General features: G+C 36.0%; 2 protein-coding genes across 5 annotated transcripts in view; both read right to left on the bottom strand.

Moving 5' to 3' along the window:
* VTA1 (vesicle trafficking 1) overlaps nucleotides 1-17,508 on the bottom strand; it is a 68,105-nt gene extending 50,597 nt beyond the window's left edge. Inside the window, exons 1-2 of one of the 4 annotated variants that reach the window (XM_061130456.1) lie at nucleotides 17,339-17,477; nucleotides 13,294-13,497 (exon numbers count right to left, since the gene is read on the bottom strand). In XM_061130456.1, the coding sequence (XP_060986439.1) occupies nucleotides 13,294-13,360 (67 nt within the window). In that variant the 5' untranslated portion in view covers nucleotides 13,361-13,497; nucleotides 17,339-17,477. Of the gene's footprint in view, nucleotides 1-13,293; nucleotides 13,498-17,338 lie in introns of all 4 variants that reach the window. The other 3 variants (XM_061130453.1, XM_061130455.1, XM_061130454.1) reach the window with 3 other exon arrangements.
* Nucleotides 17,509-22,586: 5,078 nt separating this feature from the next.
* On the bottom strand, nucleotides 22,587-24,451 carry GJE1 (gap junction protein epsilon 1). Its single transcript, XM_061130208.1, has 3 exons — nucleotides 24,413-24,451; nucleotides 23,566-23,748; nucleotides 22,587-22,982 (listed from the first exon to the last, which is right to left on the bottom strand). Exons 1-3 carry the CDS (start codon nucleotides 24,449-24,451, stop codon nucleotides 22,587-22,589), a joined length of 618 nt encoding a protein of 205 aa, XP_060986191.1.
* Between the last annotated feature and the right edge of the window lie 844 nt (nucleotides 24,452-25,295).

Raw genomic sequence — 25,295 nt, 5'->3', positions numbered from 1 at the left:
GATCACAATGTGACAAAATTTTCTTTTTCTCTTTCTTTTAACCAGTCATATTTCAAAATATGTCCAGGTCGTTTGAGAACTAGGTTTGAATTACCTCTCCCCATGCCATGCCTTTTAAAAGTATGGCTGATCACCCTCCCCTTTTTACACCAGTCATCTCTTGAGTTGTTCAAGCTTCATGTCTATTTTAGTCAGCTCGTCTTTTTTTATAACTGTGACAGAACTCCCCAACACATCCTCTTAGTGAGTTGTTCAGGTCTTTTCTTCTAGCATTTTTGCTGTATTTCTTTTATTAAAAGTACATCACATGAGCTCTTTGGAAAATAAACATTTTGGATGCAAGTATTACGCCATCTTTCAATTTTTGAATGTTGTTTTAAAATACAGAAACTTAAAATATTTATGTACCCAAAGTGATTTTTCTATCAATTCTAAGCTTGGAAAGTTCTTTATCTCCAAGAAACTGGATATTCAGTTACATGATTTTACCAGTTTTTCCTCTGGTTTTTCAAATTTAACTCTTTAGTAACTTGCATCTACCTCAGTTACTGGTATCTGTCCCAAATGCAAGTGGTAAAAAAAATCCTTTCCTTCTTTAATGATTGGTGGTTCGTCTTTAGTATGTTTTTACTTTTTATATGTCTTGGCTATTTGACTTTACTGAGATTACGGATCAAATGTCTTCTCACATGATAATACCTATAACTGATAATATGTTTTTTCTTCCTTGAAATTTAATCTTAGTACGTCTTAATGTATTACCAAATTTTTCTGAAGACTTTTAAGTGTTCTTCCTCTTATTTTCAAAGGGAAGGCTTTTAGCTGAGTGTAGGGATCAATTCTGTGCCAGATTGCTTCTATTTCCCCTAACAGTTCTCACCCTAAGCTATACTGAGGCTGCAGACTTTGAGACCCATAAGAGTCCAGGGAATGGCTAGAGTGTGGGAAGAAAATATTAGCATTTTATTGATATGTTTATTTCATCCTTTATACTTTTCTTTATATGCTTCCCTGGTAGCTCAGTAGGTAAAGAATCTGCCTGTAGTGCAGGAGTCCAGGGTTTGATCCCCAGGTTGGGAAGATCTCCTGAAGAAGGAAATGACAAACCACTCCAGTATCTTTGCTTGGAAAATCCCATCAACAGAGGAGCCTGGCAGGCTGCAGTCATGGGGCAGCAAAGAGTCAGGCACATGTTGTATTTTTATAATATATATATATATTTAAATATATTGTATGTAGTACATCAATACAGAAAAATTATTTATAAAGTTACATAATATTGGAGACTCATGTTTCATTATTTTCAACTTGAGGGTAGATAAGCAAAAGGTAAAGCATCACTGCTCACTGCATCCTTACTCCTCTCAACTGTAAACCATACTTTTTGCCCCAACCACGTCCACGTTTCTCTACACAGCCACACTCCTTCTACCGTACTCCCTGGAACTATTGTTGAAACAACAGTTGAGACAATTCTGAAGAATCAGCAAACTGTCTTACCTCTCCTTAGATTCCTTCTTCCCACCTGAATGTCACTTAAGAAATCATATTCTTTGTAGTTCTCTCAAGTAATGAGTTTTAATTCTCTTACATTCCTTCCAGTATTTAAAAGAATTAAGAGTTGGCAAGTATGACTGGTTTTCTTTCTGCATCCCACTGTTACAGTATTCTCTCAAGGCTTTCTAAATACACTGGTCTAGTGCTCATCCATTCTCTTCCACTGGACTGTTACGCTTGTAATTGCTCATGGACCTCAGGGTCTTTCCTTATCTTTCCACCATCTTAAAAATTTCGCTGTTCACATGGATAATTAACACTTGTGACAGAGGCAGCTAGCAGCCTACCTGCATCCCTTCTCCCTGTCTTCTTTACTAACAAGATTCCTATATTACTAGGGAGTTGTAATATAGCGAGCCAAAACAGTACATTTTCCAGCATTCCTCAAAGCAAAATATGGCCATGTTATTACCTAAGACAAATATCATATAACCAGAAATGGTTGAGAGAGACTTCTGGAAGGACTGTAAAACGGAGATGATGGCAGGGGAAAGGAAATGACTCATTCCCCTTTCTCCTCTCTACTGCCTAGAACAGAAATGGGATGACTGAAACTCTAGTAGGTAGCTTGGACCACAAGGCGACTTTGGTAATCATGTGCTGGTTTATAGATTTGCAATCAGAAAGAGCCTGGGTCCCTGACTTCATGGAATTGGTACTGGGTATTGCCGATATCAGACTTTCTTTTAAATGAGGAAATAAATCCTTATTTTACTTATGCATTGTAATTCTGAATTTTCTGCAATAAGAAAGCAGATCTATTTCTAATGCTGTGCTCTCAATTCTTATCAACACTGATCTCCACAACTGTACGGACTCTCCCTTATATGCCAGTAACCTCATAACTAAATTACCATTTCAAACTGCTGTACTGCTAATATCAGTATATCATGTACTCACTCTAAACTGCTTTTCTTCCAACTTTACACTCTGTTTGTTACAATAGGCTTCCAGTTCATTGGTGTCTCTCTACTACTTCATTACAATCAGTCTTTTCTCCTTTAACTTCCTTCTGTAACTAGTTTTGATTTTATGGTAGATTTTTCTAGGACTTTATTGCCCTATCTCTAAACCCTTTTTATTACATTCCTCTGGCAAACATACACTTATATATAAGCCCAACAATCCTCTCTCCCTGCATCTACATACCAGCAACACAGACCACAGACAGATGAGCATCACTATAAATATTAGAATTATCAGCCTCAAATGAGCTTAATACTTTTTCATATTGAATATTATTTATTTGAGCAAGTAAAATACACTTTCCATCACTACAAACTGAGCAAGCTACAGTTTTTTAAACACACATATTTTTATGACATGCCAACATTTTATGTCCTGTGTGAAACATCTGGTTTGAAACTAATCTTAAAGCTCTCTGTTTTGTTTCCCATATTCTTTCTTGTTTTGGCATTCTCTGAAGACATTTTATATTAATTGTGTAAAGACTGATTTCCTTATCTTCTCAACCTCTCAAATGACTCAAACATATTTCAAACATATCTCAAGCATATTTCAAGCAAAACCTCGCTCAAACATACAAACAGAAAATTAAATAGATATTAGTTAATTATTTACTGTCAATATATACTATTAGTCAACCCAGTAACACAATGTGAGGAAATAGAGGAGTTAGCTTCATTTCCCTGGGAGGTCTTTCTCCTTATTTTATTATCAAGTGGACAGTATATGAATGCTACCATCTATGGAGCATAGTGAGCTATTTAATAGAGCAACCTTGGGAATAAATGGCAATCAGCAAAGGTAAAGTCCATTAAGCAAACACACAGAAAACTAATCAGTACTTTCTTGTTATCAAGAGAAAGTTATTTATTCCTATGTAGAAAGTACAATTTTGTTTCTGATTTGTTACATTTAACTACTTCCACCATTGCTCATAATAATAATGGAGATTATCTGTATCTCCTTTGAATGAGAATCAGATTTATTCCCAATTCACTACCATCACAATCATCATCAATTTCCCTCACAACACAATATAAGCTTCTTACCCTCTAAAAGCTAACCTTAATACAAGTGGCTGATACTTGAAATACAGTGTAATGACAACATAGTTTAATGGTTTCACTTATATGCATTTTTTTTCTTGGGTTACATGCATATTCAGTCTTTGCAATTACAAGGACACTGTTACAAAGTAATACCTTTAATTGAAGGACTAGAAAGAATCATCTCAAAATTGAAAAGATTTAAGTACAAATTTGCCTAGCTTCTGTATTTCTGAATATCTTACATGGTTTACAATTTTTAAGTTGTATAACAAGACACATTTTCTAATATTAATACAGTGAAAAGATGTGAAATTTACTTATGAACATTTATACACCAAAAGATCTTTTAGTCATACGGATGGGAAAAAGGACTACTTTCATATAAAACTCTGTTCAGGACAAGTAATTCATTGTAGAAGCAGCAGTATGAAGAAAAATTGATGTCCAACATGGAAAATTACCTAGTAAAACAGAATAAATATGTAGCTAGAATCACCTATAGTGAAATATATTTATTTCATCAAGGAAATGTGTTTATTTTTATGAATAAATATTTTTTAAAGACGAGTAATGAGGCATATTTGCAAAAGGATTAAATACTTTCCAACCTAACTTTAATGTGAGGCATTTAGGAGACAAATATTTACTAATCCTCAAAGTTTCATTAAATCTAAACATTAACATTCTATCACATCCTCATTTATACATGAGAAAGCTAAAAATATGAAATGCATGATATCAAGACACAAAAGGCACATAAAAGCAACTGTTAACAGTGATGTACTAATGGGTTAAATATAGCACTCAAGTAGGAATCACTATGACATACACTGATGTACAAAGCCAAATTTTATTCCAGTAAATAGAACCAAATATATTACTCTACTCATAAGTATATTATAAATACCTGCTATATGGTTGGTATTGTCTTTGGCGAAGGGACAAAAATAAAATAAAAACAAAGTATGAATGAATATATCCTAATAAAGGGTATATACTTCACTCATTCCTTCATTAAACAAGTATTTTTAGAGCTTCTGTCATAATAGCTTTAAGAAAGGTTAGCTCCTTCTGAATTTCTACTAAAAGACTGTGCTGGTACTTAGTAAACACTAGTGATGATTTGATTACTAAAATAAGAAAACAGATTCTAACTCTGGCCACAAGGAGTAATATTTGCCATCCTACTGTGAAGAATCAAAGAAAACTAGACAAAATATATAAAAGAGGTTTTTAGACAATGCAAACAGACATGGTAAGATGAAGACATCTGAAGAAAGGAAATATATGAGATGACACCAGTATCAGCCTAGCATTCTGCCTGGAGGTACATCCCAGTCTAAGGAGTAGGAAGGGAATCCTAAACAGAACACAGTCCTCTATATGAGTTGAGAAAATGAACTGGAGTTCAGGGAGACTGGGGCAGCTGTAAATTGAGGGGCAGAGTTCTGAAGAGTATGGAGCTACACAGAAAAGAAACCCAACAATCTGTATAGGAGTTTATCTTGAGGCTCAGGTGAACACTGCCATGTGCATGTGAAGGAGAAAACTCTACAAGGCGAAAGAATGAACAGAAGCTATGAGCAGGATTATCCCCAATGCACACATAGGGCTGGGATGCATTCAAGTTCCAACCAAAAGGAGCAGAGAGCCCCAGAGGTTTACCCAGGATATTCTGTAGACAGCCCCCAACTAAGTCGACAGCCCCCAATTAAGTAGTAAAGCAAAGAGTACTTTAGAACTGCCCCCCAAAGCTAAAAACAAAACAAGGCACCAAAGAATTAAACTGAATAGCAATTAATTGCTGGCTGCATTTAATCCCTTCAAGGAACAGACATTCAAGAACTTAAAATTCACTCTGTCCTGCAATCAATCAAAAATTACTAATGATGGCAATAGTAGAAGAATGTGAACATAAAACAATGACAAAATAACGGAAATAGCAGATGATGACATTAAAATACTGGGAAATCATTTTGAAGTATTTTATGGAAAACATGAATAAAATAAGGAGATAGAACATACACATAGGAACACAAAAGGGCCATCCAGAGATGAAATATAAGAGTATCTGAAATGAAAAGTTTTACTCGACAGGATTAATAGTAGTTTAGATATCATAAAAGAAAAAACTAATGAACTTCAGAACACAGCAATAGGAACTACCTAAAATAAAGCAGGGAGAAAAAAGACTGAAAAGGAAAACAAGCACAAAACCAGAGTTTCAGTGAGGTGTGGGGAACCATTGAATGCTCTAAAGTATACGTGATTGGAGTCCACCCCCTTAAAGGTGGGCAGGAGTGCCAAAAACGATTGATAAATTCTTTACCCAGCAAAAATATCTTTCAAAAGGAAGGATGAAAATAAACGCTTATTTCACACAATAGAAGCTTATAGAATTGGTGACAATCCTTTAAAGGAAACGATAAACTTTTCAACAGGCAAGAAAATGACACCATATTTAAAACCAACGAAAAAGCAAAGAATGCTGAAAATGGTAATTATGTGGGAATATACTAAAATTTTTATTTCCTCATTTTATAAATTTCTTTTTAAGAAGGACAATTAAAAAATAACTACATTCTAGGGTTTACAAGTTTATAACTGAAATATATGACAACTACAGCCACAGGACAGGAGAAGGGAAAAGAAATGCGATTGTATATAGTAGCTGACTATGATAGGGGTTCCCTGATGGCTCAGTTGGTAAAGAATTTGTCTCCAATGCAGGAGATGCACGTTCAATCCCTGGGTCAGGAAGATCCCCTGGAGGGGGGCATGGGAGCCCACTCCAGTATCTTGCTGACAGAATCCCATGGACACAGGAGCCTGGTGAGCTACAGTCCATGGGTTACAAAGAGTCGGGGACGAATGAAGCAACTAACACACACAGACAGGCTGTGACAAGTTACTGTAATGCTAGTGTGTGTGCGTTAGCATAGAGAGTCTGACACCAAAACGATTTATTCAAAACAGGAGTAATTACTAAAATGACTATTCTACAATATAAAATTCATGTCTGCAAATATGTTTGCAAAATAAAAAAAAGAAATGGAATGTTAATGGGTAAGTCAGCAGGACAACTTTCCAAGGTTTTTATTATTAACCTGTCATTGCTACAGTAAAGTATCCTGAGTCAGCTTACAATAAAGAAATGATACATACTTAGACAAGAGGACTATGAGCTCAAATTAACTGTTACAGATATAGAAATCAGCACAAAAAACTGCTTATCTTTAATTGGCTTAGTGAAACTTATTAGTCATTAAAATCAATTTCTGTGTGATTAACAGCAAATAACAGGCAACTGATTATTAATCCTAATATCCAAGTAGCTTACCACCACCAATAAAAATACATTATTATTTAGCCTTTAAATATTTACACTTGTGTCCTATGACATCTTGTATATGAAAAATACCATATGTATTTTCAACTTCCTGAACAACTACATCTAATTTTCCTATGGTCATATAAAGAAATGACTCTCAAAGAACATTTATACATGCTCACTGAATGTCTATTCATTGTACAATACCACCCCCTAGAGGAAACTTTAAAAAACCAAATCTGAAACTTTATATGTTGATATTTAATATCAACTTTATGTGTTGATATTTGATATCAATACTAAATATCAACACATAATTTAAAGGGAAGGAATCTTTCTAGTTTTCACTTTATCCACAACATCAAATGTCACAGAATCACAGTATTTATCATATGGTGCCTATGTTTAGTAGGAACTCAAATATTTTCTGGCTTCACCAAGGGGAGAAAAAAAAGAACAAAGAGAGAGAGCTACAGAGCTCAGAAAGTTATGTCAGTAACATCAAGCCTGTCCTCCATTTTTACTCTCCACTTATCAGGAATCTTCCAGATTACTGCTGCACCAGTTCCCTTTGTTTTCCCACAGATTTAACAAGCTCCTTTACCTTCACTCTGTAACTGCTATTCTAATTACCACTTTCAACAATTTTTCATATACCCACTTCTCATCCAGCATCTGTCATTCAGGTCCCGGTTCCATCACTTACTAACAGAAGGACCAGGATGACTATAAGGTTCAAATCAGATACCCTGAAGAAAAGGACTGTTATGAATACCAAAAGCTACATGAATGTTAGTCATCTGGCCTCTTTATTCCACGACAACTAAAGGGACCATGGCTGCCTCAAAAGTCAGGACAATTTACCATTTTTGGAGTACCTATTCCTTACTGTTTAAGAATCTTTAGTGGCCAACCACTCACTATCTGGTACAGTGAGCGAATCAAGAGGCCCTAGCAGGGTACAGCCTTCTTAAGTTTACACTCTAGAAGGGACAATAGGCATATGAAAAGCAATTTAAGATAAAGCCATACAAGGCACAATGAGGTCCGAGAGATGATGCATCTTAAAACCAGGGAGTTTAAAACAAGGCCTCCCAGAGAAAGTGACGTTAAAGCTAGAATCTTGATAAAAATGGAGTGGGTTTGGAAAGGAGGGGAAGAGGTGTCAGGGGCTAGAGAACAATGTTGGAAGGTCTGGAGACAACAGAAAGTCAGTCAGGTTCTAGAAATGGAGTGAAATTCAGCTTGATTAACATTACAGAAGATGATGCCATGTTCAAATCATGAGTGATCACTAAAGGCACTTATGTTTTTTCTGATAGTCAGATGGAGCTACTATTGGAGTTTAAAAAAATTTTTTTTTGCTTTTAGTAAAGCTTTTGTGTTTTGGTAATGATGGTATGAAACACTCCCACTTATAGGAAAAATTTAAAAAAAGACAATCAAAAGAAAACCATCCATAAACCTAAAGCCGCATTTTTTCCCTCCAAGTTTATTATGTGTGTATGTGTGTATGTATGCATTTTAAAAAGTTCACTTCAGTTGCTCAGTCGTGTCCGACTCTTTGCAACCCCATAGACTGCAGCACTCTAGGCTTCCCTGCCTATCACCAACTCCCGGCCCTTGCTCAAACGCATGTCCATTGAGTTGGTGATGCCATCCAACCACCTCATCCTCTGTTGTCCCTTTCTCCTCCTGCCTTCAATCTTTCCCAGCCATCAGAGTCTTTTTCAATGAGTTCGTTCTTAGCATCAGGCAGCCAAAGTACCGGAGCTTCAGCTTCAGCATCAGTCTTTCCAATGAATATTTAGGACTGATTCCCTTTAGGATCAACTAGTTAGATCTCCTTGCTGTCCAAGGGACTCCCAGTAGTCTTCTCCAACACCACAGTTCAAAAGCATCAATTCTTTGGCACTCAGCTTTCTTTACGGTCCAACTCTCACATCCATACATGACTACTGAAAAAAATCATAGCTTTGACTAGGTGGACCTTTGTCTACCAAGTAAGGTCTCTGCTTTTTAATATGCTGTCTAGGTTTTCATAGCTTTTCTTCCAAGGAGCAAGCATCTTTTAATTTCATGGTTGCAGTCATCATCTGCAGTGAAAAGTTCAAATCATAGTATATTATATCCCGCATTTTTGTATCAATCTTTCCCCATGTTACAAAAGGTGCTAATTTCTAAATGATTACATCACTTTCTATGCAATGGATATACCATAACTTAACCATTTCCACCATGATATATGTTTAGGCTGTTTTTGAGCTTGCCACAAACGTATATAATTGTTCAGATAATTCTACATAAAGTTCTTCATATATTAGTGATTATTTCCTAGGCAGAAGCTTTTCAAAACTGGAATTACTGCACATCCGATACTTTTACAATTCTATATACTTCGATAAAATGCTTTCTAAAACTTGGAACCAAAGCACACAGCCATGTCAAGGAGAATTTCATCACATACTCATTTTGTATGAGTTATAACTTTAGTCAAAAAATGGTATGCCATCTTAATTTACATGTGCTACTAATTCAGCTGAACGTTAAAAGTTAGTATGCTCTCTTTTAGTAGTACAAACACATTTCTGTCCATTTATAGGGATCATAGTTTTCATTTTTTAAAATGGATTTGTATGAGTGTTTTCCCTATCAAGGACACTGGCCCTCTGTCTCTCATCTATTGGAAATATTTTTTTCCTAATGCAAAGCTTTTATAAATTAATTGTACTGCTTGTGTAGCACAGGATTTCTAAATGTTTAGTTAACTTTATCCTTCTTTTATTCTGTGTTTTTTTCACTAAGCATTTAAAGCAGAACTTTCAAGTAGCAACAGGTACTATCTGCTTGAAGTAGGGGCTTCCCTGGTGGCTTAGACGATAAAGAATCTGTCTGCAATGCATGAGACCTGGATTTGATCCCTAGGTTGGGAAGATCCCGGGGAGAAGAGAACAGCTACCCATTCCAGTATTCTCGCCTGGAGAATCCCCATGGACAGAGGAGTCTGGCAGGCTATAGTTCGTGGGATCACAAAGAGTTGAACATGACTGAGCAACTTTCACTTAGCTTGAAGTAGAAGGTAGGAAGCTATCTCAATAGCTTAGATGTAAGGTGAGGGTATGATGTCAAAGAAACTAAGAAGGTAAGTAAAAATTTAAACATTTGATGACTGGGCTGACTGTGACAGGTATGAAGAAAGGAAGTGAAGGTTAAGTTTGTAATTTCTTAACTAATAAATCTGAAAATCTGAGAGATATGAAAGATATTCTAGAAAACTTTAATGCATCAACATTAGCTCAAGTTAAAATTTTTAAATGTGAGAAATTGACAAGTATATAAAAGAATGTCCCCAAAGCATAAACTTCTGGCTGTAATAGGATTAACATGAAGGATTCTTCTTAGGCAACTTCTATCTTCACTATGGTGTTGGATACATGAACCTCCACTTGAGAGAACTATTTAGAGCTAAACACAGACATATACACAAATGAATTCATGGAAAACTAGGTAAGTCTAAATGAGATGGGAGGACTGTGTCAGTATCAATATTCTGGCTGTGATACTGTACTGTAACTTTGCAAGCTATTACCACTGGGCACAACGAGTGAAAGGCACACAGGATCTCTTCATATTAGTTCTTGTAATTGTTTGTGGATCTATAATTATTTCAAAATAATTTAATAAAAAAAAAAAAAAGGAGTGAGATGTTCCAAGTAAGAGTAAATATCAATAATTTGTTATTACTAATGAAAAAGGTCAAAGAAGTAAACTCTAAGCATATTAGTCAAAAAGTAATTTGATATATGATATTTCAACACTTATTCCTGACTTAAAAAGAAAATAAAAGATCAAACAACTTAGAAATATAGGAATACTAACGTAACAAAAAATGACAAAACACTAGAGTATTCCCATTAAGGCCAGATCTAAATCATTTCTGGAAATCACAAAATACTGGAAACGAGGAACCACAAAGGGCGCATACCTATGACATACCTATGACAATCTGATAGCCACAAGCTATGAAATACTGTGCTTTGAGATTCTTTTCATTATGTTTCCGTACTGCAGTAACAGCATGTGAAAAAACTATGAATTGCCCTGTATTTATTCAATCAACACATATTACATGTAAACTACATATTTCCAATTACCTACCATGGCTTAGGTACTGTATTAGGAGTTAAGAGAGTCAATGATCATCACTTTAAGACATATTTCTTGCTTTCACAGAGTGAATATTCTAGTGAGCCTGGAATATTCGTTAACACTTAGAACAATGGCATTCATTAAATATTTATGAATGCCAATTATGTGTCAGGTGGTGAGAAAAAACAAGGTATCAGTCCCTGCCTTCCAAGAGAATCCAGGAGACTGAAAGGTAAAGTGATACTTTTCTAGACATCATGCCAGATCGGGAAAACCAATCTGTAAAAACAATACTGAGTCGGGAATTCCCTGGTAGTCCAGTAGTTACGACTCCAAGCTCTCAGTGCCGAGGGCCTGGGTTAAATTCCTGGTTGGAGAACTAAGATCCCACAGGCCCTGAGGCATGGCCAAAAAAAAAAAAAAAACCACCCCACAAACTTAGAGATCAACAAAATATTAGAAACGAAAATACCAACCAAATATCTGAAAATCAAAACACAATGTATACTTTGAAAAGTGATCCAGAGGATGGAAAACCCCAATTATTCATTTAGGTTTCTATCAATGTGTCTGAATAATGCCTCCAATGCACAGCTAATTCCAGCTACACACAGTTCAAAAGGAAAAAAAGTAAAAAGTACTGAGTCAATAAGAGTTAAGTTTGATTAAGAGGAAGTCATAGGGGATTCCAGCCAGAGAGCAACATACAGAGAGGAAATATAAGAGAATATGGAACTTTTATAAATCAGTGAGCACTTTAGCAAAATAACCTTTAGTTTTTCTTCTCACAAAAAATTCTTCCTTGCTCTAGGAATTTAGAAAATTTTTGTTTGCTCTAAGTTTACAGAAATGTATCCCTTCACACATTTTTAGGCTGACATTTACTACTTTTTATCTGAAGTTTAAACAGGTAAAAAATGTAATATCTGTATTACAGATGTCAAGTATTGACACCTAAAAATTTTATCACTCTTTCAACTGTAAACACCATAGCAATTTGGTATCTAGTACCATCTTTTCATATAAAAAAATTATTTTTTAAAGAGTCAGAATACACTTATTTTCTTTTAACCCATATTTCTATGTACTTATTTTACAGGATTTTATTATAAAAAATGTATTTGCATACTCAAAGGTGTTACTTGATTATCCTATCACACTGCTCTGCAACAAAAGTATATAAAAATTGAAATTTAAATTTTTATTAAATTTCCTGAGAGAAGGTGCTATATGTTAAAATGTTTCTTCTGGAATTGAGTTTTTGCAATTGTTATATATCACAATGTAACATTTAAAACAGTATGAATTTTATTTATCTTAATAATCACTAAGCATACAAAATAAAATTTTCTTGGAAATGCATGAGTTAAACTGTCTATGAATTAACATGATTTATCCTCATAACGAACCAGAGTATTGGTTCTATTACTGCTTTCATTTTTTTGAATTTAACAAGGGAGAAAATTCATTAACATAAAGCAGCAGATGAGAATGGAAGCTTTGTCACAGCAAAACCACCAAATTCTTTAAATTCTTTCTGGGTTATAGGCTAAAAACCACATCATCACTTATCATCAAATAACATTTTTAATCATCTTTCTTAGCTGACATTTTAATTAGGTTTGCCTCAAAATTTGTTTTAAGACTAGAAAAGAATGTGTCACCCCATTATCAGAGTATTCATTTTCTCAATTCCTCTGAAGTATACAGAAAAGATCTTATAAAGACTCATCATTTGCTTTCAATCAAAGGCTTCTTTTTATTTTAAGAGTGAGACAGGATTGGGAAAACTGAAATAGTGTTCGTTTCAACATCCTCTGGCAGGGAAAAAAAAAAGTTATAATATTTGAATCATCACTTGTTTTAAATGTATTTCTGAAAAAAGCAAAACACTTCAGAGCTGAAGATTTACCTAATTTGAGGAGAATGTCCACCATTCTACATAAATGGCAAAACTAACTGCTAAAGTCAAACCAATCAGCCATTGGAGGCTTACTTTTTTCAGAAAAATATGACTTCTCTAATTCAAATAAATGTTAACACATGTTCCCACACACTTTTTCTCATTTCTGAATTCTAAGACTAAAATTTTGATAACCTACAGACCTTGATATGAGCTTGTCACCTGAATGAAACAAGGTACTCCCACTTCAGCACTCCCCTTTTGCTCTTACCTCAGGAATGACACTTTAATAAGGAACAGAGAACAAAATGCTAAAATCATATAATGAAAACTCTTACCATTTTGAAACGTCAACACAGGCCAGTTTTGAACATGTTTCCCAAGAACAAGGACAACACGCTCCATACCATCTTGCACTTGACCTTGGTTGCAAATTGCCCCTCTGCACTCCTCTGGATAAAATCCAAAATGATTGAACAATGGCTGCTAATAGCTAAGAAAAATTCCTCCTTCTTCTGAGATTCATTCTTGACCAATTATTCCTGAAAGGAGATGACTCCAGGTGACTCCCTTTATAAAAAGCTGTATGTCAGAATGTTCCTCTGACATCCTTCTTTCCCATGCCCAGCATTTTTAAATAAAGGCTTATTCTGTGCTCTGACTGATTTTCTTCCAAATAAGATGCATAAAGACAGGAAGCTCTATCCAATGGCTTAATAAATGGAGGTTTCACTAACACCAGTAATTTGTTAAAACTGTCCTTTTTTTCTGGACACCCTGGAGGATTTTCCACCTTCTCCTCCATAATAATACACCATAAAAATACTAATGATGTAGGAGAGTCTGCCTTTATTTTTTTAAAGTAGGAAAAGGGCAATTGAGAACAAGATATAGTAAAAATAAGTAAATAAATAAAGGGAAACATACTACTTTGCCACCTTGACCAAAGGAACTTTGTCAGAAAAGAAACACAGAAGTTGCGAAATGGGAAAATGATTCCTGTAGAATTATTTGCATACTGAAGTTTGAACCAGTCCATCCCGAAGGAGATAAGTCCTGGGTGTTCATTGGAAGGACTGATGCTGAAGCTGAAACTCCAATACTTTGGCCACCTCATGTGAAGAGTTGACTCATTGGAAAAGACCCTGATGCTTGGAGGGATTGGGGGCAGGAGGAGAAGGGGACGACAGAAGATGAGATGGCTGGATGGCATCACCGACTTGACGGGCATGAGTTTGAGTAAACTCCGGGAGTTTGTGATGGACAGGGAGGCCTGGCGTGCTGCGATTCATGGGGTCACAAAGAGTCGGACACGACTGAGCGACTGAACTGAACTGAAATGAAGTTTGAAGAGTACTGGTTTAGTAGTTCTAGTGCCTAAGTTACAAGAAAAAAACTGTCATGAGCCATTTTTTGTTACACAGCAGAATCAGACCTAAAATATAACCTATACAGTAATTATCAGACAGCAAATATAAATGCAAATATCTTTAAAGCACTTAAAGAAATAAGTGTGCTTTTAGAACAGTTAAAAGATTTTCAGAAATGGTGAGGCTGATTTAAAAACAAAGTAAGAGAACATCTAGAAATAAAAAATGAAAATATTAATAGAAACGCAACAGATGGGTTGTACAGTAGAATATATGGAGGTGAACACTGACCTAGAGAAATTACACAGAATGCAGCACAGAAAGAAAATGGACACGAACTACCAAAACACTAAGAGACAAAGAAGCCAAAGGAGGAAAATGCAACACATGTCTAATTAAAAAGGAAAGAATAGAGATAGCAGAGAAACAATAATTGAACAATAATTGAAAGTAGAGAATTTTCTAGATTTGATGAAAGACACCTAGCTACAAACTCAGGAAGCCAAAATCTCAAATAAGGTACACAAAAAGAAATCAAGACCTAGAAAATCAGAACATAAATCATAAGGAAGAGATTACTCAATTGGTCATATTTTAAAATTAAGAACTTCTGCACATCAAAGGATTTCATAAATAGAATGAAAAATCAAAAATCAAACTTCTCAAACTTTGAGAAGACATTTGCAATACCAAAAGATCAGTAGCTATATTAAAACAATGAAGTAGAAAATGGTCAAAAGCAGAAAGTATGTATTTCAATAGGAAATCACAAATGGTTAATTAACATATGAAAAGATGCTCAACCTTATTAAGACTCAGTGAATTGCAAATTTCACTCCAATGAGACATCATTTCACAGTCTCCAGATCAGCAAAAATTTGAAAGTCTAATAACAGCAAGCATGGTAGGTATATTAGCATTCATTTTACTATTCCTTGAACTGCATATACACATTATATATGTTCTTTAACATGTACATGCTTCATAACAAAAATATCTTTTAAGTGACACCTGGTTTTAGCAATAAAAATCATGGTTCTTGACCCTGCTGAGAACAGTTTCAGTGAAATAATGGGATTGAAAACCAGACTGCAATGGGCTGAAAAAGATCTATGAGGTAAGGATCTAAAGACAACTATAGACAACTATTTCAAGCTTACCTTTGAGGTTGGGCAGACAGGACTGCAACTCTAGGGGAATATCACAGTGAGAGGTCCCTTTATTTTTTAAATAAAGGAAACCAGGGCAAAGTTTAGAAAGAAACAGCAAAAGAGGGAGGATAATGACACAGGAAATAAAGGGTCCCCCAGGATAGTAACAAAGGTATAGAATCCAGAGCCCATAAAGAGGGACTGCTTTTAGACAGAATCAAGGGTTCCTATTTCATTGTTTTAAGAAATAATCTCTCTGACTTTAATTACATTGTTTTTCTGCTTGCTCTATTCACTCTAGTTACAATAGTCACTTGGATCCTCCTTTAAGCAAGCCCCTACCTCAGGACTTTTGCACTGGTTATCCCCTCTACGGAAAGCACTCTTGCCCAGGTGATGCAAAGCTTGCTTTTCACCCCTGTTAAGTTTGTTCAGATGTGAACTCAGTGAAGCTTTCCCTGACCACTCTGAAAATGAAATCCCTTCCTCACTTCCTACCACCATACTCCTGGTAATCCCTGTTCTTTCCCAGCTTTAATTTTCTTCACAATCTTCTAATATTCTATATAATTTACTTATTTTATTGTTTAATCTCCCCACCCCATAGTATGTAAGCTTCATGAATGCTGCAGCCACAGTGCCTGGTAATACTCATACAGGTAAAATCCCAATAAATACAAGCTGAATGAATGATTAATGGTTCCTGCTTGAGGAACCTGAAAAACAAGTACAACGCAAAAATGTTGTTATGATCTGAACAAACGGAGGAGGTAAAGCCTTGAGAATAATCCTCTTACTGCCCACCGAAGAGGTGACATTTGAGTTAGAATCTGAACTAAGGAGTTGGCCAAGTGGAAAAAAAGGTAGATATTCCAAAAAAGGGAAGAATGTGGAGGTTTGAAAGGGCCTTGCACATGTGAGGAATGAAAATGGGGTACACCTGGTTTAAGGCCAGGATGACAGCGGACCATATTTCAGCTAACCTTATATTGTCTATAGTAGAGGACACATTATACTGAGCTTCTCAAAGTTAAAAATCCTTTTCAGCAAACTATAGTTGCTTGGTCACCTGTTTTATTTGCAGCAAAGTTAGAATGTGGAATATAAAATAACCTGTACTGGAACTATTTTCTTCAGCACAAAGGAAAAAGTGTGAACAAGTTTAATCTGTGTTTTTCATCAACTGTAGATTATATGTATCACAGTCTACCAAAGTGACAGTATGTCACCAAATGTCTCAACCTCATTTATTACTCAAAATCAAGGCTAAAATTTCTCATTTTTAGGAGACAGCAGTTTAAATGCAAAAGGAGAAATGGGCAAATACAAGTGTTTGTTCTGTAGCAGCCACTCTCTATTTATGAATGGGCCTGCAAATTGTCATAATTAATCCACACTCATTACAATGTTTTCAATTAGTCAATCTTCCTTTTGCCCCCATCACTACTGTCTTTGGAACACTTACCTTCCTTTTAGCCCCAACTCAGTTACTTAACTACCCAGGTTAATTTCAGGATTTCCTGGTGGAGACAGAAAGCTTCTGAGTACACACAGGGAGAAAACTTTGGAACACTGTGTTTCAGAGTCCATGAGCCCATGTATTCCGTTTAAAAACATTTAAGCACAAGACTGGATAGCTGGTGGACGCTAAAGTACTTTCGAAGTTTTGCCTTTCTGAGGCCTGGAGGGGGCAGAGAACTTGGGGATCCCTGAGGAGGGCGGGGCCCCAAGGGACTCCCAAGACAGGTCAGAGGTCAAAGCTCAGGTCTAACGCGAGAGAGGCGGGGCCGGCCTTAACAACCAGGGGGCGGAGGGGGGGGCCCGGAGGCCAAGGAGGGCCGCGGAGACTCGGAAGGACTCACAGTAATATGCCACCACAGGGTCCCGCTTGTCATGCTCCTGAGCCGTCCTCAGATGATGCTGTATGCTCTTAAACTGTGGGGGCAGCGGGGGAAGTGTAGCAAGAGAAGCCATCTCCTCTTCAGGAACCACCACTTCCTACTCGCCGGCCGCCGACACTTCCGCTTCCGCCTGGGAGGGTGCCCGCACGAACGCGCACGGCAAATCCCGCCCATTTCCCCGTTGCTCAGCGACAGCGAGGCAACTACGGGTTGGCAGCAGGGACAATCTCAGTTCGCCTGTCACGTAGCGGCTAGAGCCCAAAGGAGGCTGAGCGCCTCGGCCATCCCGCTGCCTTTGGCACCAGTGCCCTCTGCTGGCTGCTGGCAGGAGGGACGAGAGATTTTGTTTTACTTCTCTTTGTTTGGTCATCGACCCCCCTTTTGTGGCTGAAGGACTGGTAGAAAGGGAAAAACAGGAAGAAAATGATGTTTATTGATTGGGAGAAAAGGTAAAGAGGTGAATTGCCTTTGGCATTCTTCAGGAATTATCGTTTCCAGTTCCTCACATTATATTAATAGCGTCCATAGAATCCTCTCTGAGTTTAGAAACTTTGAATTGAATTCTTTCATAAGAGGAGAGACGTGTTTAAAATTTTAAATTGCACTTCTATATGGACACACTGGATAAAATAACCAGATGCTTTTTCAACATGAATACTAACCCATTAAACTTAAAGATAATTGAACTTTTGTTCTAAGCTGGGTGTATACACTAGTGAATTAATACTTTGTAGATAGCTTGTTTCTGGAGAGTAATGAACAATTTGCAGAGTTCTTTGATAGTTACTATCTTGTCAATGCACAAATAAGGCATTCATAGTTCTTGCTCGGTGCTGCCGACTTATACCATTTTAGGTAGCCATCAACTTTTCCTTCTACCATCATTGGCATTAATCCTTTTTCTTGTTTCTCCATGCATACTATCAGGATATTACACTTTATTTACTTCCTCCAGTAACCTTCATCTTCATTTTATCTCACTTCCCAGTTTTGAGAGTTCATCTTAAAACTGGTTTTCTTTGAAAGCACGTCACTTGAAGAAACAAGATCTCAAACTCTGAAATTTCCCTCTGCCTACTATTTTCTAATCAGCACTCCAGCCTACCCTCACCCAAACCTCTGCAGAACCTGCTCAATGTCCTTGTATTAACTCCAGTGCACATCTACCTTTTTTCCACCCCGATTTGCAGAGTACATCACCTTATTTAGGGGGCTGCCTGTTTTTCAAAGAACTGAGTTCTGTGTTCTCCCCAATTTAAGCAACATACCTGTTATCTCTTAAGAATGTATTTATTCAGCTTTCTGATCCTTACAGTTTGCATGATATATCTTTTTCTACTTTTTATTATCTATTTAATATTTGTTAAAATATTTTTAAAATATTAAATCTTTAAATATTTAAAGTGAGCTTATTGTTAATAATTTGATCTGGTTTTTTTTTTAATGTAGTCAGCAATCCCTGTTTTGCTTTGGAATGCTTAGACTTTTATATTTATTGTAACTTGATATTTTTAGGTCTAATTCTACTACCTTGTTCTTGTTTTCAATTTGTCCCCTCTGTTTTTGTTCCTTTTTGTCTTTTTGGCCATCTTTTGGATTCGTTGAATGTTTTGATTTCCTTTTTTGGCTGAGTAGCCAAAATTTTGTTGTTTTTGTTTTCCTAGCTGTCCTGTATTTTATAGTATACATCTTTAAATTATCACAGTGTATTTCAAGTGACAATGTATAACTCCATATATATTATAAAACCTTACAAGGATATACTTGCACACATGATTTGATATGCTACATTTTTCTAATTGTTATTTTCAAGAAGAATTTTGGATCTCTCTATTGTATATTGTTTATTTTATAATTTGTTACTTTTTGTCTTTATCCATATTAAATTTTTTTCCCTTAGTTTTATTTTGAAGTTCTTATATTTGCTGCTTGAATTACATTTATTGTTTCTTTTTTAAATCAAAAATTTATTTTCTGCTGTCAATTTGCCATGTGCTACAATTTTGGCAACATCTTATAGAATTTATATGTAGTATCATGACCATTTTTCATTTATAATCAGACCGAAAAACTTCAATTTAAATTATCTTATTTGACCCAAGAACTTTTTATGCAATAACTTTAAATGTATTTTCAAGTGGTTAGATAGTTATTTGTTTAGCTTTGACATTCTTATTCATTTTTCCTACATTTGCAGTTTAGTTAGAAAAATCAGTTTTTACATTTTATATAATTAAATATCTGATATTTATATGTTACAAAACCTATATTTTTTGTAGCATTTATTATCCAGGAGTATACAGGTGTGTGCTAACAATCCTGATATAGTTACTAACAAAATGAAATCATAGAATATTATAGATCATTAAGGAATTAAAAAGACCGTCCAAACAAACTCACACAGAATCTGTATCTTTACACATATGCACTACGTACTTAAGTAAAGCAGAGGTGACCAGAGTTTCTCTAGTGACTTAGAAATGCTATCTTTCCTCCTTGTCCGGGGCTGAGGAGGCCAGATTGACAGGACAGACTGCCTCAGGGGGAGAAGCTGCAAAGGGTGAGAGCCCAGAGATCTGTAAAGGGCCTTTAACTGAGTCCTGATCAATGTAACATCTTTGCAGGAAAAGAACTACCTGAAAGGATTAAAAGGAACAATACCCAAGAGTCACATAGAAGTGAGAATAGTTACTTTTCCCAACAGCTAGGGTAGAAATTCTCTTTAAAAGGGGCATTACTTTGAAAATGTCCTAGGATGAATCAGAATAAGAATAAATCAAAGTGTTCATCTTTGAATGGGCAATGATATTAAAGGGGATTCTGGTTTTTTTTTTTTTTTTTAATGATCTTTCCTTAGAAAATTTGTAACAGGCCATCAAGAAGAATGTCTTTTTACCCCTTCCCCCTTCTTTCCTTGGGCACAGCAAAGACCTGCTTCATGTAGCTACAGTAATTTCTGTGGCAACCATGAGTGCAATGGGCCAGATATTTGTGTCCCCCCCAAAACTCATATTTTGGAAATCCTAACCTCCAGTGTGATGATTTTAGCAGGTGGGACCTTTGGCAAGTAAGTAGGTCTTGGGAATGGAACCCTCATGAATGGGCTTAGTGTGCTTGTAAAAGGAACCCTAAGGAGCCCTCTGGCCTTTCCACCATGTGAGGCTATGATGACAAGACTATAATGCAGAGGAGGGCTCTCATCAGAACCTGAGCATGCCTGCACCTTGATCTGAGACTTCCATCTTCCAGAACGATGAGAAATAAATTTCTTTTGTTTATAAACTATCCAGCTGAGATATTTTTGTAGTAGTAGTCCAATTGGACTAAGACAGTGAGTCAACCAGCCTGAGAAAGGAATTCAAGAATTTGAGAACAGTGGAAAAATAATATTTCCAAAGCATCAAAGGGGTATCTCCTAGGGTATTCAGAAAGGTTTTGCCTTAGTAATGGGTTAAAATTGGGCCTTCAGTGAGGGTTACCCTGCTCCCATCTCACAGGTCTTAAAAGGAAGCACCACGGATCAACTGTTTCCAAGTCATTTCACTGTGCCCCCAGAATAGAATTTAAGAATTATTTATGTAAGGACTTCCCTGTAGCTCAAATGGTAAAGAGTCTGTCTGTAATGCAGGAGACCAGGGTTCAATCCCTAGGTTGGGAAGATCCTCTGGAGAAGGAAATGGCAAGCCACTCCAATGTTCTTGCCTGGAGAATCCCATAGACAGAGGAGCCTGCTGGGCTACAGTCTGTGGGGTTTCAAAGAATGGGACACGACTGAGCGACGAACACACCAATTATTTATGTGTGTGTGTGTGTGTGTGTGTGTGTGCGCGCGCGCGTGTTAGTCACTCAGTCGTGTCTGACTCTTTGTGATCCCACGGACTGTAGCCCACCAGGCTCCTCCATCCTTGGGGTTTTCTAGGCAAGAATACTGGAGTAGACTGTCATTTCCTTCTCCAGGGGATCTTCGTGACCCAGGGATTGAACGTCCGTCTCCTGCATCAGCAGGTGGATTCTTGGTCTTATAAAGGTGCTAAGTCTTGTTTATCTTTGTATTTGAACTTTTAATGTGGTACATGTTTAATAATAGATACTAAGGAGCTATTTGTTGAATTTCCCTTGCGCTGTCATGTGGAGAAAGCCTCAATGATTTAAAACTCCTTAAATGTAGAAATTCATGATATTAACCGTGGGTTGAATAGTGCCTAAGAAAAAATTGAAAACCCCAGTTTTTTACCGACTATACTTATTTCCCTAATAAAGTGCTAGTAAAATGCAGTCATACATTAAGTTTTTAAATGATATTATATGGACAAGATTATTGGTAAAACAGGCAGTTAAAAAGAATGCACTGAATTAATATGAAAATACCTTAGAAATCATTTCATAGCAATTTAGGAAGTCTAACAATATAAATATAATTTTCTATCTCAGTAATCTTGTATATCGAAACTACAGTTATAGAATATCTATGAGCACAGAGGGATTTTTTTTCCTCCAACAAGAAGCAGAGACCATGCCTATTATTTTCCATAGCATTTTTATTTATTTAGTGGCCATATTACCATATACTTTAATATTAAAAATTTCAAGAAAATTTTGGGTATAAAAAATGTAAGTGCTCCATTTCTTCAAGTTAGTGATCAAATTATAGAATGACTCTTTTAATAATTAACTGACAACTGTTGTACTTCAGTAAGTTATATTTTACATGAATGCAACAATAATTGCATTCTCAAAATTTATGCTGCTTACTTAAGTGGAGAGGGAAATGACTTTCTAGTTAAGAAAGCTGAATCCTGGTCTGGTTGTGTGACTTTGGATGCATACATTAACTTCCTTGAGCCTAATTTTCCACCTGTGTAAAAGAGCTGACAAAAGTTTCTCTGGCCATAAAATACTGTGATTGATTAAGACGTTGTGTGTGAAAGAGCTCTGTAAAAGCACTGTTTAAAAAATGAGTTACCATTAGTTCCATGTATATTTCTTAATGTGTGAAAAAAATTAAAATGGAACGAAAGGTTTGTTCAAGAATCCCTGCCTTAGAACTTAGTCTTATATTTTATACTAGACATAAATTTCAGACACAGTGAGGTAAGTTTAAAAAACAGATACTTATGTTTGAGGTTGAGGTACTCACTGAATAAGATAAAACTAAATAAAAGTGGTTGATAAATAATTGTGGCATGACAGTAGTTAATCATCCTTTTGGTCATTGACTGATTAGAAAGCACAATCTTCTAAATATGATCTCAAAAATCTCAGCAACACATAATACTATTGTAATGACAGTAAATGTATACATTGCAATGAGAAAAATGGTCTTCTCAAAGTGTTCTGGCACCATGCATTTTATAATAGTAAATTTTTTCCCAAGAGACACAGCATCACACAGGTAGAGAGGTTTTACTTGGAAACCAAAAAGGTGAATCTGAAGCCAAAATGCTACCACTTCTAGGCTAATTCTTAACAAAACAGAGAGGATGTAGATCACAGTGTAGGTGGGCTTTTGAAGAATGCATTCTTGATTGATGCTTTTACATGCAGCATATAGATGGAAAATAGCTCCAGGAACCAGGACAATCACTAGTTGTAATGCCCAGAACACCTAAAGTATGTCAGAAATATCTTAGTCAAATCCATCAGCATGTCATGAAAATATACACTAACAAAATGTACTGACCCTCAATAGAGGCTAACTTAAAAATTCTAAGTTTTGTAAGTCTTATGAGGAATAAAAATAGTATAATGAAGGTAGCAATGCTGGATAGATCTCATTTAATTTTCAAGACGTTTAAAGTTTAAAACTTTAGATGTCTTAATAATTGTGAAAAAGTAGTCACATTTTACTGTCATCACCTGCCAATTACTAACAATGATGATATACTTTATTTTAGTAGCTACCCTCTCTGCATTTTCTAATTACAAGCCTGGAGTATAATTCTAACATCAATAGATAATAGAATGCTGGACTTGGAAGAAACTCTTGATCTACTTAAATTAATTTACTTTTAATTATATGATTAATTTTTAAAAATTATTATTCTAGAAATATACGATTAATTTTTAAAAATTATTATTCTAGAAATAATACTCATTAGCATAGTCTATATATTATTTTACATTTATAAAGAAAACAATTTTATCTGGTGTAGAATAAGGTTTATATTTGTACACACAGAAAAACTTACTTGTGGAGTGATTGGTCTGAACTGATTGTAACAGAAGAGGTTTATTTCTCTCTTGTCCGGATCACAGCTGAAGTGCAGAGCCTCATTCCCATAGACTGCAAAGCCTAAGACCCCGAGGAAGAACATTCTAACTGATCCAAAGAAAAGGGTGTGAAATTGGCCAATCACGGTAGGAGGCTTCATCTGTTATAGTTTTAGGAGGAAAAAAAATCTTTTGAAAACAAAAATTAAAGGAGGACATTTTAAAGGATGTTTTCATCATCACATTGTAAAAAATTTTAAGATTTATGAAATTTTGAAGAAAGAACCTTAGAGATCATCAAGTCCAGTTTAAATCATGTGTTATGAGATTTCTTAATGCTTTTCACTCTGAAAATATGAAGTGCAACAGTCAAACGGGACCTTGTTGCTAATGAAATAAATAATTTTGAAAATTTGTAGAAAGATTTGAAGTCAATCAATATCCCTTTTGCAATATAATCAAGGTAATCTTAGTATATCTAGTACCTATTAAAATAATTGGATAGCAAATCCAACGTTAGACTCATTAGTATATGCACTTTCTTAACAACCAAATAGTGTTTATTTAGTTGTCATTACACCTTCTTTCCTACTTCTTCAACTATCAAATTGAGCAAGCAAGCTGCTTTAAAGCACCAACAGCTAGAAGTACTTCCTGAATTATTCTAGTTACAGTTATTTAGATTTAGAATAGTTTGCAGTAAATGGTTGATATTTATATGACTCTCCATGCACGTAGAGAACCCTATTCCTCAGCGCTCATGCGAATCAGGTTAAAATACACAGAGAGGACTCATACAATCGTCGCTGTTTGTATAATACTCACACATCCTTCATAGAAGTTTTTGATGTAATTTAGAGACATGTCTCAGGAGATGTTATCCTGGCATCTCTGAGGGTTAATCCTTGACCCACATTGCCAGTTTGCTTCTGCCAGAATCAAACTCATTTTCGGTCATGACTTTTACAACAGAAAGCACTTATCACTGCACATTTCTCTCCCCTCCTCCTTTTCTGTCTTTTTTTTTTTTTTTCATAGATCTCTGGGGCCCCAGTTAACTTTCCTCTCTCCCTCCCCAAACAAAACAAAACAAAAACAAAGAGCCTGGGACGTGTAGTCAACCTAATAATCCCCTGACCTACAGTGTCAGCACACCCAGCCAGTCACCCAGCGTGCCAGCAAAGCAGGGGCCAGCCGGGTAAGGGGTCCGACACTCACTGTCTCTCAGTTACCTAAGGATTGCCTGTGTGTAAAGCGGTGGATTCCAGTCTACAGCTTTCTCTGAAATACTGAGTGATCTTTTTTAAGGGGGGTAAGAGGCTTCCTGTTAGGTGAGTCTGAAAAGATAAGTACATGGGAAACTTCCCATGTACTCATCCTTTCTTGTTTAGTTCCGTGTTTTCCTGTTTACTTCTACGGAATAAAACTGATTTCTGGGAGGGATAGTTAGGGAGTTAGGGAAGGTCATATACACACTGCTGTATTCAAAATGGTTAACCAACAAGGACCTACTATATAGTACATGGAACTCTGTTCAATGTTACGTGGCAGCCTGGATGGGAGAGGGGTTTGGGGGAGAATGGATACACGTATATATATATATATATATATATATATATACAGTGAGTTCCTTCACTGTTAGCCTGAATCTGCCACAACATTGTTAATCAGCTATCAGTTCAGTTCAGTTCAGCTCAGTTGTGTCTGA

Source organism: Dama dama, chromosome 26 (genome assembly GCF_033118175.1).
Source record: "Dama dama isolate Ldn47 chromosome 26, ASM3311817v1, whole genome shotgun sequence".
Classification (NCBI taxonomy): domain Eukaryota; kingdom Metazoa; phylum Chordata; class Mammalia; order Artiodactyla; family Cervidae; genus Dama; species Dama dama.
This window is presented reverse-complemented; position numbering and strand designations above follow the sequence as displayed.

What these genes read in the sequence shown, in the direction of transcription:
- GJE1 (XM_061130208.1), bottom strand. Translation starts at nt 24,451, where the DNA reads ATGTCTCTAAATTACATCAAAAACTTCTATGAAGGATGT. An exon ending in AAAACTTCTATGAAGGATGT is followed by an intron (nt 23,749 to 24,412) that starts GTGAGTATTATA and finishes AAACTATAACAG; the next exon opens with ATGAAGCCTCCTACCGTGAT. An exon ending in TCAGACCAATCACTCCACAA is followed by an intron (nt 22,983 to 23,565) that starts GTAAGTTTTTCT and finishes GACATACTTTAG; the next exon opens with GTGTTCTGGGCATTACAACT.